The 14,839-nt window shown below is 55.5% G+C and overlaps 1 protein-coding gene across 7 annotated transcripts in view; it reads right to left on the bottom strand.

Moving 5' to 3' along the window:
* The window catches only part of PTPRU (protein tyrosine phosphatase receptor type U), an 89,166-nt gene extending 75,004 nt beyond the window's left edge, over positions 1-14,162 (bottom strand). For 4 of the 7 annotated variants that reach the window (XM_031666317.1, XM_031666319.1, XM_031666321.1 and 1 more), the window contains exon 1: positions 13,971-14,152. In XM_031666317.1, coding sequence (XP_031522177.1) covers positions 13,971-14,043 — 73 coding nt within the window. In that variant the 5' untranslated portion in view covers positions 14,044-14,152. Of the gene's footprint in view, positions 1-13,970 lie in introns of all 7 variants that reach the window. The other 3 variants (XM_021938547.2, XM_031666324.1, XM_031666323.1) reach the window with 2 other exon arrangements.
* Positions 14,163-14,839: the final 677 nt, after the last annotated feature.

Raw genomic sequence — 14,839 nt, 5'->3', positions numbered from 1 at the left:
CCCCTTCCCCTCATCCCCTGAGATGGGAACGGTCAGCTAGGAGCCAAGAGCCCCAAAGCCAAGTCCCAGTTCTGCTAGAGACCCAACTCCTACTGGAGGCCACTAAATCTGACTTTGAGTTCAGAGCAAGAATGGTAGCAAGGAATCCTTCCGGACTCCACTGACACAAACATGGGCACAGACATGCACATATACACATCAATACCTCTACAAGGGGGCTGTGAATTACCACCACGACCATCTGTACTGGTGAATCCTCTTAGCAACTCTGAAGGTAGGTAGTCTTATTTTTGTCTTATTGTTAGTTTATTAGGTACTACTATTATTCCTAATTTACAGATTAAAACAGACTCAGAGAGATACAGTTGCTTACTCAAGACCACACAGCTACGATGTGCAGAAGCTCAGACTTAAACCCTCTATCTTTATTCCAGAAGACTGGGCACAAACAAAACAAAACAAGGCCCGCCCTTCTGCTGGCCCTAAGTGTTAATTCAGCTTCATTCACGGGGGATTTGTTCCCTGCCAGTACAAAGCAGGTCCCAGGCTGGCACTATTAGAGGTACAAGGATGAAGAAGACTCCGCCCTGCCCTCAGGGACCTCCTAGTCCCACTGAGGGTGAGGAAGAGGGAATGAGGGAATAAGAGAAGGTTCAAGGCCACAAGAGGGGGTCCAGGGAGGGAGCCAGGTCGAGGGGGAAGGCCTCCTGGAAGAGGCATCATCTAAGTAGAGCCAGGAAGGATGGGTAGAGATGGGTGGAAGGCATTTATGGCAAAGGGCCCGGGGGAGCAAAGCAAGGCGCTGAATAAACAGTTTGTCCAGGGCACAGAGAGGAGCCCAAGTTGGCTAAAGCCATGAGAGCTATGACTGGAGGGAGGGGAGGTTGAGGCCAAATCATGGAGGACCCTAAACACCAGGGTGAGGAGCTGGGCCTCATTTTGCATTGAGGAGCCACAGAAGGTGTCTGAATAGGAAAGTGCCTGGATTCAGATGAGATAAACGATATATCCTATAAGCCATGAGTAGGGCAAGTGGTGTCTCCAGAGAGCACAGCAGGATCCAGAGGTAGCTTGGGAATAAGCCACCAAGGGGTCCAGAGTCAGATGTCAGAAACTGGTGAGGACAGGGGCCTCGAGTCCCCTTCCAGGATGCAAACAGCACACCCTCCCATCACACTCAGAGAGGTGCAGAGCACACAACGCACATATGCCCAGAGCCCCACACTCAGTGTTCACACACACCCCCTTTCTGCAGCCTGGGCCAAGCCTGGGGATGCGGTCTCAGCTAGACTGGGAACAGGGAGAAAGCCTGTCCCTGGGCACCCCATATCTACGGAGGCCTCCCTGAGAGGGTGAATTGAATCAACCCAAGACCCCCAAGGGCTCCCCCAGCCTCAGCTCAAACTGGCCCAGCTACATTCCTCAGCTAATCTCCCCAATCTGGCAGGCGGTTGCCTGAGCAACCGTCAGCCACAATTTGGGAAGGCAGGGGGATGGTTTAGCCACATCCGGCTGGGCTCGGGATGGGGTGATGTAAGGGGCAGAGCTGCCTCTGGAAGAGTGTGGGAGGGGTCTCCCTGGTGGGAGGGGCTCTACATCTCCACACGCATGTTTCCACATGCAGGTGTGCATGTGCAGGTGTGCATGTGTGTATGTGTGTGTACACATGCACTCATGGCTGTGAGATGACAGGACAGCCTGGTACTGAGTTTCAAGGATTCAAATGGCAGGCGGGAGACCTGGATCTTACTCCTGCTGAGCCTCTAAGTCCCTCTGTGATCTTGGGCAGGTGACTTGCCCTCTCTGAATCCTTACCTCCTCACCTGTAAAATGAGAATAGGACTGCTAAAGTCAGATGACAGATTGCAGTTGCGTGAGTGTGCACGTGAGCAAGTCATCCGGGGGCAGAGGTGCATGAGGGTGAGCATGGGTGTCAGAAAGGGGAGGTCTCCCGGGCAGGCGCTGTGAAGCCGCGGGTGTACAGACGTGCATTTACATGCAAAGGTACAAGGGCATATTTAGTGGTAAGCTTGCACCTAAGGGGGAGGTGGGCGTGTGCAGTAAGGTAGACGGGAGTTGTGCATACGTGTAGGTGTGTGAGTGTGAACACCACAAGCACTGCACACCAGACTTGCCTCACACCAGACAGGAAACAGCACTCCATGCCCAATGCGGCTGCAGCTGCAACCAGTATTTTCTGAAGACCCCTGGCAAACAGAGACTTTTGTGCCCTTTGGTTTGTCCATAGAACATCCAATTCCCAAGAGTGGTCCCGGGAGAAGCAAAACTTCTCCCAACAGATTGCAAATTTAGGGGCTGGGATTTCACCCGAGCCCAGGTACACACCCAGTTGTGGATCGGGGAACTCAAATACAACCCCAACAACAGTGGACTATTTCATCATCCAAGGTTGTACCCTTATTCTCAGCAGCCCAACACAAGCCTGGAACCAACACTGGCCTCACCCCTGACTTTCTTGCCTAATCCAGCCCCATCCTGGGTTCTCCACCCCAACTACATCTTCATCTCAGGTCTGTCTAATCCCTACCTCCTCCCTGCCTGAGGTCAAGGACCATCTCTCATGCATTTGAACCCCATCCCAAGCCCTGTGTACAGCCAACAGTGCCTGGACTTATTGACCCCATGATCCCAGCTAGTCTGACCTTCACCAACCACACCCAGCTCTAGAACCATGGCACCAGCCCAGAGGCCTGGCCCAGCCCACCTTGCTACTCTCCTTGCCCAAGTCAACTCATCTAGACCTAGGCCGAGGCTCCCAGAGCTGCCCAAAGAGCCCTGATGAACCGATGGGTCATTAACTGTAGTCAGGACTGGGAGCAGTATGCCCATTTTCTAATCACCCAGGAGTCACCATAGCTGCAACCAGAAAGATCGCCCAGGGCTGGGCCACAGGGAAAGTTGAGCTAGCACCACCCACAGAGCCAACACACAGCCTGACAATGCCAACATCTTGCCATCTCCACTGAGAATGGAAGGAAACCAAGTACAGCAGGGGATCTTATGCCAGGCCCACTCCCCATCTCCCTGATCAATATGTGCTGCAAATCCCAGAGTTAGCAGTAGAGCTGCCACACTGGCAGTATGAGGGGAAGGCACAGGCCAGGGCTGGATGCCAGACAGATAGAGGAAAAGGGCCGAATGGAGGACTATGTTGTGCAGTGGTACAGCGGGCAGAGTTCACAGATCTGTCCTGCAGACACCCTGCGTCATATGAAGACAGACTGCAGAGTAGAGGGGCATGGGGCTGTGCACAAACCCAAGCAGTGTGAAGATCTGTACTTGATAAAGGTCCATGGAGAGAGGCCTCTGCAGTGCCACAGTGCAAGGTGTTGAGGGTGCAATGCAGCAACTTCGTGGTGTAAAGACAGAATACAGTTACACAATGCAGGGAGCAGAGCATACAGTGTGCGCAGGCCTCATTACGGACATCTGGTACAGCATGGCAGAACTGGCCAGGGCCATGATGCAGCACAGAGGTGCCACATCCATCATGGGTATGACCCAGAGCTACACAAGGCACACTGTGCCACTGCAGTGCATTTAGTGGTACACTGGGCTGGCACTCAGTGCTACACGATAGGTGTATGGAGGAATGCCAGCATGGTAAGTTTAAGCCTTACTAGTTCAAGCTTCGTGCATTCTCATGGGAAGGGTGTGTGCCCTGCATAGACATGCAGCACAGGCACACAGAACAACAGAGAGATACAGGGATGGGAAAGGGGCAGTGAGTGCAGAAGAAACTGCTGGGTACAGCAACCCAGCCTAGAATATAAGCCCAATAAATACAGTCCCGAGGAACAGAGTAGGTGCAGACTCGAGGCAGGGGTAGGAAGTGGCACAAAATGGAGTACAATTAAGATAGTGTGTGAAGCTGGGCACAGTGGCTCACGCCTGTAATCCCAGCACTTTGAGAAGCCAAGGCAGGTGGATCACTTGAGGTCAGGAGTTTGAGACCAGCCTGGCCGACACGGTGAAACTTCGTCTCTAGTAAAAATACAAAAATTAGCTGGGTGTGGTGGCGCATGCCTGTAATCCCAGCTACTCAGGAGGTGGAGGCAGGAGAATCACTTGAACCCAGGGGGTGGAGGTGGCAGTGAGCCCAGATTGCTCCATTGCACTCCGGCCTGAGCAACAGAGTGAGACTCCATCTTCAAAAAAAAAAAAAAAAAAAAAGATGCTGTGTGGAACCAATGGATTCAATGCAAGGGCTCTGGGTCCTACAATCCGGTAGAGTGCACACAACCCAAGCGTGAACAGGTTCATTGCAGGGTAGAGGCCCTGGGCAGTAATCCTGTGCAGTGCACAAATGCAATGTCAGATACTGTGCAGTGGTGCTGCCTGTGCAAACCCAAGCCAGTCCTGAAGCCCAAGAAAGCGGTCCCAAGCTGTACTATAGGTATAGACTCCCTGAGTCATGTGCAACGCGGGGCAGTAAGGACACTCAATGCAAAGATGTTATTCACCTAGGGCTGACAACAAAAACCTGGAAAAGGACACCAGCCTACAGGTACCTTGGTGGTAGGACAGTGCAAGGCCGGGACACCACAGGGGCAGCATTTCAGCAGCAGTGGTGCAGTGCAAGGGTTGGGCCATGAAGCACATATCCAGTGCAGCAAAGCAGTGCACGTGCACAGAAGTGCTACGTGGGGCGAAGTGCACTGTTGGTACAATGCAACCGTGGAATGCAAAGGGGCGGTGCCCAGAAACTCAGGAGAAGTTCACAGTCCTGATGCAATACTGACATCCATGCAATAGTGCAGTGCAGTACAGAGATGCCGTGTGATGCCAAGATGCAATGTTGTGGTAGCATGCCATCTGTTGGCACGGTGCAGTGCTGCAATGCGAGGAGCTATGCCCAAACCCCAAAACAGTCCACATGCTCAAGCACCAGTGAGGTACTGAGGTACAAAATATAAATGCTCTATGATACAAACATGCAATGTGGCCACAGAAAACCACGTGTTGATCCCAGACAGTGGTGCAGTGTGAGGGGCTCCACCCAGAAACTCAGAAGAATCCACCTTCCCAATGCAACACTGACATCCAGCAGAGTGACACAGTATGCAAGAGAGCAGGAAAGACACACACACGGCAGGACCACGGCAGCATGGAGGCACAGTCCAATGGACAATGCAGAGGCAGAGCATGCAGAAACTCAGGAGAACCCACACCCTCGATGCAATGCAGCAATCCCAGTGAAGTAGAGGGCTGAGACACGGGGCAGTGCAAGGAGGCTGGACCCAGGAACCCCAGATAGCACATATTCAGAGCAGTCCAGAGCCTGGCACACCGCAACAGTGTTGGTGGGAGGGTCGCGATGTGGAGAGGGGAGCTCAGATCCCTGGAAAACCCTCTACCTACAGCTCTGCCCGGCCACGCTGGCTCACCCCACAAGTTGGGGGCCAAAATCTCATCTGGCTTGTCCTCCTCCCTCCAACATCTTCCACCCCAGTGACTCTCCAAGGGTAAAGGATGAAGCCACTGCCAACCACAGGATAGGCCGTCTAGAATCGAGTACATTGTCCAGGTATTATAACTAAGCAGAGCCCCAGCATGCTAGCAGGAAAACAACGAATTCAAATTCTGCTGGTAAAGCTTTCGGACAATTAAAGTACAGCCCCTGGCCCCCAGCCCAGGGCACCACAGAGGAGAAATAGAAAGAAAGACCTATGGGATTAGGCCCTGGGACAGGGTGGGCAGGAAGTAGGACCAACAAGAGGTTAAGATGTCAGAGAAGTGCCAGAATCAATCAACCTGGCTAGTCACTCCCCAACCACCACCCCCATCCCCACCTCTATTACTCCCTCCCAGGCCTGGACTTCATCAGAAACCAAGAACAGACTTTTCTGGGCACACAGGATGCCCGCACGCATGCACATACATACATCATAACAGTGAACACTTACACAGTGTTTACTATGTGCAGGACCTGTTCTAACCTACCTAATCATAACCATAAAACATATCCTCATGACAAATGCATGCAGTGTGTTCTATTACTATCCCCATTCCACAAATGAGAACACTAAGGGCCCAGAGAGGTCAGTAACTTGCCAAAGTATCACACAGCTAGAGGTGGTGGGCCCAGGATTAGAACCCAGATGGTCTTGGCCCTGAACCTATGTTCTTAACCACCACACGCTAGACAAACACATATTGACACGCCACATGCACAGCCGCACATGTACAGCTGCAAGTCCACATGTACGCTCATGTAAACACACATACATACACATTCTGAGCAATGCATTTCCCACTCTCAGCTGAGACTCACCTGTCCTATCCACTAGGTTTCTGATACCTCCCAGTTGTCACCTCTTATCCCAGCTGTCCCACATCTCCCTGTTCTATCGTTTACCTGTCCCCCAACCCTCAGTTGTTCCCCCGATACTGCCTGTCCCTTCACTGTCAGCTGTCCCATCCCCCAGGTATATCTTTCCCACCAGTTATCTTCTATCCCCCAGTGGTCCCCCAGGCCCCAGCTGTCACCCAGCCCCAGCTTTAATCTTGCCCTGTCAAATATCCTCAGCACCGCCCCTTCCTAACAGCCCCATCTCAATCTTCCTCCCCAGCTCCTGCCCTCAAACTCCCAAACCTCAGCGGCCCTCCAAGCCCCCTCTCTCCTTGTCCCTTCTGAGTCATCACAAGGTCCTGTGGTTTGCATCCTGGGAATCTGCCCAAGACCTCCTGCGTCATCTGGAAGCAGCATCTTCTGAGCTGTCCCCCTCAGGGGTCCTCCCACAGTCATTCTGCAGGCAATGGCAGCCCCCAACCCAGAGCCAGAGGAGGAGGCTGCACTGCAGAACCCCAGCTCCTGCCTTCACCCCTCCAAGTCTTCCCTGTGCACCCAGAGGCATCGAGATGCAGTCACTTAGTGTGCATCTGCCATGTATAGGCCCTGGGGACCACAGATGACAAAGACACAGCTCAGCCCCCAGGGCATCCCAGCCTAGTGGAAAAAGGAGATGGAAAACCGCAGCACATTGTCAGACGTCCAGTATGGGAGAAATTAGACCAACTGCACCGGGAGAGGGCTGGGAAGGCTTCACTGCATCAGTGGCAATGGAGCTGAACTGTGAAGGCTGAACAAGCTGGTAAATCCCCCACCCCCACCACGAGATGAGAAGTGGGGAAGAGGACAGTGTGTGCAAAGGTAGAGAGGTGTGAACCGGCATGGCAGGCTCCTGGATCAGCAATTCACCTGGTGATTTGGAGCAGACAGCGGATAGGCAGGAGTGGGGTCAGGGAAGAAAAGCATCATGTGAAGCTGCTTCAGAAAGAAACGGCTGGTCACGCAGGGCCTCATCTGCTATGCTAGCGTTTGGGTTTTGTCCCGAGTTCTGGGGAGCCTTCAGCTTGAGACAAAGGAGTGACAGCATCCTATGTCTGCCTTAGAAGCTTATTCTGGCCACAGGGTGGTGGAAGCATTAGAAACCGAAAGGCTGGGCCGGGCGTGGTGGCTCACGCCTATAATCCCAGCACTTTGGGAGGCTGAGGCAGGCGGGTCACGAGGTCAGGAGATCGAGACCATCCTGGCTAACACAGTGAAACCCTGTCTCTACTAAAAATACAAAAAATTAGCCTGGCGTGGTGGCACGTGCCTGTAGTCCCAGCTACTTGGGAGGCTGAGGCTGGAGACTTGCTTGAACCCAGGAGGTGGAGGTTGCAGTGCGCCAAGATGGTGCCACTGCACTCCAGCCTGGGTGACAGAGTGAGACTCCATCTCAAAAAAAAAAAAAGAAACCGAGAGCATGATGGCAGGCAGAGTAGAGGCCAAGAAGGCTACCAGGCTACTGCAATAGTCCAGGCAAGATCTAATAAGGCTACAGAGAAGGAGCCTGGATTGAACAAAACCTTCGTCAACAGCCACTGAATCATGGTCCATCCAGCCCAATTCCCTTCCCAGAGATGCCCAGGCCTCACTAAACGTGCTGCAGGCCGCCTCATGCCTCTAGACCAGCGCCATCTGCAGAACTTTCTGAGAGGATGGAAATGTCCTCTGCCTGCATTAACCAGTACAATGAGAGCCACTAGCAACATGTGATTCCTGAGGACTTGAAATCTGACTAGTGCAACTGAGGGACTGAATTTTTGTTTTAATTAATTTAAATATAATAGCCATACATGACTCAGGAGCCACTGTATTGGAGAATACAGGTAGAGGACAATTTCCATCACCACAGAAAGTTCTATTGGATAACGCAGCTCTAGGCTGACTGCTGAAAAACAGAACTATCGGGGCCCCTTCTGAGGCTTGTGGCTTTGGAGTCTGAAGAGCGATCAGAGGGCAAGTCCCAGGGAAGGGGCCACCAGAGGTTGAGTTGGGTACAGCCACCAGGACATTCCCGCCCAACACGTCCACACCCCTCACGGACACATCCTGGATACACAGACACCACCACAGGTCACAAGGGCACCTCCACAACTAAACATACAAATAGACACATGAGGCCAGGCGCAGTGGCTCACACCTGTAATCCCAGCACTTTGGGAAGCCGAAGGAGGTGGATCACCTGAAGTCAGGATTTCGAGACCAGCCTGGCCAACATGGTGAAACCCCATCTCTACTAAAAATACAAAATTTAGCCAGGCATGGTGGCAGGTGCCTGTAATCCCAGCTACTCGGGAGGCTGAGGCAGGAGAATCACTTGAATCCAGGAGGCAAAGGTTGCAGTGAGCCAAGATCGTGCCATTGCACTCCAGCCTGGGTGACAAAGCGAGACTCCATCTCAAAAAAAAAGAAAAAAGAAGAAGAAGGAAAAAAAAAAATAGACACATGGCACCCCACACCCAGACTCACTAACACCTTGATACTTCAATGACTGGGTCCCTGTTGTTTCATACACAGACACCCCCACCCTCAGATACCCAGATACTTGGGGAGCCCTAAAACTGGACACTCAGGCACTTGGCCAGCCCCATACCTGGACACAACACAGAGACACTCCCCACTTAAATACCCACTAACCTGAGGACTCCCAGACACATGGATACACCCACCTCCAGACCCAGGGATGCTGGGATAGCCTCTGTCTGCACACCCTGATCCTCCCACACGAGGGTACTGGGATGTCCACACCTAGATACCAAGACACCACCCATCCAAATGGTTCTGCACCCAACTCCAGGAATGTGATACTTGAATAGCCAAACACCCTCAGCACCAGGCTCCCCAGGGGTCAAAGCAACTGGTTACCTCCCTCCTCCAAACTCAGATCCTGCCACACCACGATAACCAGACGACTAGACACCCTAACAGGTCACATGTGTCCATGCCCCTAGTTACAATCCCTACACACCACCTACTCTGACTGCCCAGATGCTGAGTCACATCTGCACACACCTCAGCCAGCCTCGCCAACCCCATCTGCCAGGACCACCATGGGACCCAGTTCTCCCTTCCCTCCAGTGCACAAGCGGTCAGAACAGAGGCTGTGACACCACCTGCCCACCCTAAGATCTAGGACTGAGGACTGAGGACTGAGGGAGGGTCTTCCAGGAAGCTCCCCTCCCACTCCTAACACAGGGCCCTGCGGGGTCCCTCCCTCCTCCTCAGCCACTCACGCTGACCGTTGAGACTCAATGCCTCACCAACTGCCAGGTCCCCTCACAAAAGGCTGAGACTGGGGGCTGGAAAGGCCCTGCCAGCTGCCAGGGGTGGGGCTGGAGCCTGGGGGAGGGGCTGGCAGGCAACAGGCCCATTCCCTTCAGTCTCTTGCCAGGGACTTAACCTCCCCAACTCAAAGCTCCCAGATGACACTCTCAACATGGCCTTTTCACAACATAACACCATCCCCCACCCTCCAGGAATTTTCCAGATTCCTGGAGGGAAAACCTCGTTCTTCAATCTCTACCTTCAGTGGAATCAGTGCGCCCCCATCTGGCATCTCCACCTCTGAACTTGACTCCCTTAAACTATTCTTTCAGGCCATATATATTTATTCAGACCCGGTGGGCCAGGCCTTGTACCTGGCACTGAGGATTCAGAAGTAGACTAAAAACCCAGTCTCTGTCCTCAGCTCTCGGTCTGGTAAGGGAGACAGCACTAATAAACTGTAATTACAATAATGACAATGCTATGTAAAAATCCTATGACCCCCACCCCCCACTTCCTAGGCTAGGACAGGGCATCACCAAGGAAGGCTTCAGGGAGTGGATGATGATTAGAGCTGAGAGCCGATCAGGTTGCAGGAGTTCACCAGCGAAGAGCTGGAGTTAGAAAGTTCTGCAGAGAAAGCACAGCTTGCCCAAAGGCCCAGAGAGGAGACGGCAGGCTGTGGGCATTTGAGTCTTTGGGAAGAAGGTCAGGCTGGCCAGATCATAGGATGCAAGGGGAAGTGACACAAAACAAGATGCAGCTGGACAGGCGGGCAGGCGCCAGAGTCAGCAACAGGGCCAAGGGATAAGGACTTCACCCTGAAGGCGATAGGGAGCCTTCAAAGGGTTTTAAACCCTTTGAGTTAAAATGTGTTGTACGAAGATCCCTGGCACCATGAGGGAAGGAGGGAAGGAGGAGGCTGGAGCCTTCCTGCAGGTGAAAGATAGCTGAGGATGGACAGAAGGAGACAGATTAAAGAGTCTCTGAGAGGGCAGACAGGACATTCCAGTATGCAGGAGGGTGACTAGGAGGAGAAAAGGGGGCAGCGGGAGGAAAGAGGAGCATAAGGCACCCCCTGCAACTCTGGCTAACCCAGCCCTGCATGGGGAAGGCCACCCCACACACCCAGCTTAGCTGATGAAAATCATGGAAGGATGGTGGCCTGTCTCCATCAAGCATGATGCTTGTCCTAGGGTTTTTTCTGACACCAGAGCTGGGCAGCAGGCTGTCCAGGAGCTCAGCGTCCCCACCCTGGCCACTGTCACTGCTTCCTGCTAAGTCCCCTCCCCCAGCCCCAGGTAAAATGGAGGAATGCCCAGACAAGCCTTTATTGCCTAACCTGAAACCACTGGGCAGCCGCTCCCTCATTCCTGCCGTCCACAACTCCTGCCACCAAAAGGACAAAATAGCGAGAACACAGCAGAATAACTAACTACCAGGTTTGCAAGGCTGAGAAGGCATGACACACCACCCCTACCCAGAAGCTCCTCGGGCATTCAGGGAGCTGGGCTGACTCTGTCCAGACTGGAGACAAGGGGATATCACATCTATTCTACTTGGGCTTCTGAGTTCATCTCTAAGAGTAACAAAGGGGGGCAGGAACTTTAGAAATGAAGTGATTTGCCAGAGGTCACATGGACAGCAAGTAGCAGAGGCAGAATTTGAACCCCAGATCCCCCAGCTTTAAATCACAGCCTCGGCCGGGCGCGGTGGCTCAAGCCTGTAATCCCAGCACTTTGGGAGGCCGAGGCGGGTGGATCACGAGGTCAGGAGATCGAGACTATCCTGGCTAACATGGTGAAACCCCGTCTCTACTAAAAATACAAAAAACTAGCCGGGCGTGGTGGCCGGCGCCTGTAGTCTCAGCTACTTGGGAGGCTGAGGCGGGAGAATGGCGTGAACCCGGGAGGCGGAGCTTGCAGTGAGCCGAGATCACGCCACTGCACTCCAGCCTGGGAGACACAGTGAGACTCCGTCTCAAAAAAAAATAAAAAATAAAAAATAAAAAAAATAAAAATAAAAAATAAATCACAGCCTCTGGGGCTTTATAACAACTCTCAAATCCATTTTTTGTTCCCTGGCACTCACAGACATAGCCTTACTTTACAAGGTACTTGCTATCTACCAAAAGTGCCATACACCATTATCATGAAGGCTATGAGGCAGAGAAGGAAACTGAGGCATCAAGAATGGGAGTAACCTGCTCTAGGCCTCACTCCCAAACTTCAGTTCCTGACAGTCCTGTTGGCAGGGCTTGGGGCTTGTGAGTGTTCTTGAAACCAAAGCGACGGTGGTAGGAGCCGGGGTGGGGCGCATACAGTACCCCTTCGGTTTGATCTCACGGTGGGAGGGGGAGGCAAAGTTGCTGCAGGACAGGGAGAGAAGTTGGGGAGGATGGGGAGGGAGGTCGCCTTGGGCGTCCTTTCTGGCACGGGGGAGGTCAAAGCTAAAGCTTTGCCCTATGGCCCCGGAGAGCTGCAGGGCGAGGCCCAAGCGCTGGCCACTACGCGGCAGCCACGGGAGTTCCGGCCCAAGACACCGGAGGCGGCAGTAGGGCCGCGAACGCGATCCCGGGGAGGTCAGTTGTCTGCGGCTGGCGACCGCGAGGAGGCGGCTCCGCTCCGGCACGTGTCTCGGCTCGGATCCCACCCTGGGCGTCTCCCGGCTACCCGCAGCCCGCGGAGCAGCTCCACCGGTGGCGAGGGTGGGGGAGGTCACCGGGAGCAGGGCCCTGAAACTCCGCGGGAAGGAGCCGTGGTCTAGGATCCCAGGCCTCAGGGTGGGATGTAGGACACGCACACGCACACACACCGAAACACCGTCCACACTCCGACGAGCACACGGACACACAAACACAGGCTCCGTATACATACATTCAGCTGCGCTAACACACACGCGCACGCACACCAAAAGACACCAGACTCCGAAACACACCCGGAGAACGCGACCACACAGCAGACAAGCGCGGAGCCACACGCTCACACTCACACTCACTCACGCACACACCTGGCGGTCCCGGCCGGCCGGGAGGCCGCCCAAAGTTGCGGGCTCCACCGAGGGAGTGTCCCGGGAGGCCCGGGCGTCCCCAGCGCGTCCTGCGCGCCAAGGGAGGGGGCGCCGTCCCCCGGCAGCGAGCCAGGCCCTGCCCGCGCCCCGACGTCGCAGCCAGCCCGGGGACAGCCCCCGCCCGGCCGCCCGGGGCGCAGTCGCGGCCGGGCCACCGCAGGAGCGCCCGCCGGCCCAGCCCTCCCCTCTCCGCCCGCCGGCCCCTCGCCGGGCCCCCGCTAGCCCGGGCGCCCCGCAGCCCAGGCGCCGCCTCGGATCAGCAGCCCGCCAGCGCCGCGCGGAACTTGCGAAACAACAAACAGTCCGACATGCCCGAGGCGGCGGCTGCGGGGCCCGGTCCTCCCCTGAGCCTCGGGCCCTGCCCGACCCGGGCTGCCCAGGGGGCGCCGCCGCGACAACTTGTTCCGGCCCAGCGCGCCACACACGCGCACACGCACACGCGCGCACACACGTCCTGCCACCGCCCCCTCGGGCGGCCCCGGGCCCAGGGCACACTCGCAGCCGCGGCCCAGGCGCGCTCCACACTCGCAACATTCCTGGACGCGCAGCCAGCACACACGAACACATTCGCACACACTCACATCCGCTCCAGACTCGCTCCCACACACGCATTCCCGGCACACTTGGCATTCACTCGGACCCACGCGGCCCCCGGCGGCACACACCACATACCCCAGGCACTCCCCGCACGTACACAGCGCACGGACACACACGTTCCGGACCCGTTCCCACGCCTTCACACATGTACACGGATCTCAAAAGCACACACGCCACACACGGGTTCCCGGATCCACACTCAGGCGGGATCCAGAGAGCACCCCCGGCCACAGGCATAACACAAACACACAACCCATTCTCAGACACAAAACAAACAGCACTCCCGGCCACTGCATGCAAAATACAAACAAATGCAACACATTAGCAGATACAACTCCCGCAACACAACCAAACTCAGATACACACACAACCCACTTGGCCACACAAACACTACACACTGGCAGACCCACAAGACACTCAGCGCACACCCAATGCCTCGAAGCACACAACATTCACCCCCAACATACTCGCAGACACACATCACCTTTTCTTGCGCACAGAACTCAGGGACACACAACATTCGCAGTCACGCAACACCCCGGGCACACAATCGCCCATCCTACGCTCAGACACACACAGGGAGCACGCTCGTAACACCTGGTCACTCAACACTCACACTTTCTTCCGAGCTACGCCACGGGCCCCGAGGCTCGGCGGGGCAGGCTCGGTCCGGCCGCCGCGCGCTTACCTGCCGGAGTCTCGGTCTCCGGCGCGCAGAGCTGGAAGGTGAGCGCCAGCACGAGCGCCTGGGCACTGGCCATGGTTGGAGCGCCGCCGCCCGTCCCGGGGCCCGGCGCGGGGGACGCCGCCGCCGGAGCCCGAGCCTAGCCAGAGGCGAGCCGGAGCCCTAGCTGGAGCGGAGCGGCGCGGCGCGGAGCGGGACTGGCGCCGAGTCCAGAGCGGGAGCCGGAGCAAGCGGGGCGCTGACGTCAGGCCCGGCCGCGGGTTCGGCGGTCTCGCGGCGCTCCCTGCTGGCCGCGGCGGGTGCTGCAGGCGGGTCCGGCCGCCCGCTAGCCCCGGCGCGCCCCTCCCCCGCTCCCGCATCCTCCCCGCCATGAGGCCCCGCGGCTGGGCCTGGACGCCCACGGACCTCTCCACGGACCAGGCACCAATACTGCCAGGCGAGCACGCTCATGGCCCACGCCTAGCTCCCGTACAGCGCTCTCAGGGACAGTGACCCAGGGACACCCGGCCTCTGTCCCATCCGATGCCTGAATCCCTTCTACCTTGGCGCCTTCAAATGCGTGTTCTACATACCTCCAGGAACAGGGCGCTCGCTCATCACCTGCCAAGAGCGGTGGTTGGGGCTTTGGAAACGCCGGCTTTTAGAAAGTTTATCGTTTCACGACGTGCAAGTCTACCACCCTCACTAACCCTCACTGGTCCTACTCTATCCTCAGGCTACACAGGTTAAATATATTTGGGCCTCTACCCAGAACAAGCCCTTGAACTGTGATCTGCAAACTCGTTGCTCATTACTATGTAAGACTAGGTACCTTCTATGTGTTTTACCCACGTGGACTCATTTAATCATCATATATTAGGTATGCAACAATT

The sequence above is a fragment of the Papio anubis genome, chromosome 1 (genome assembly GCF_008728515.1).
Source record: "Papio anubis isolate 15944 chromosome 1, Panubis1.0, whole genome shotgun sequence".
Taxonomy (NCBI): Eukaryota; Metazoa; Chordata; class Mammalia; order Primates; family Cercopithecidae; genus Papio; species Papio anubis.
The sequence above is the reverse complement of the archived record's forward strand: the minus strand, read 5'-3'. Positions and strand labels throughout refer to the sequence as shown.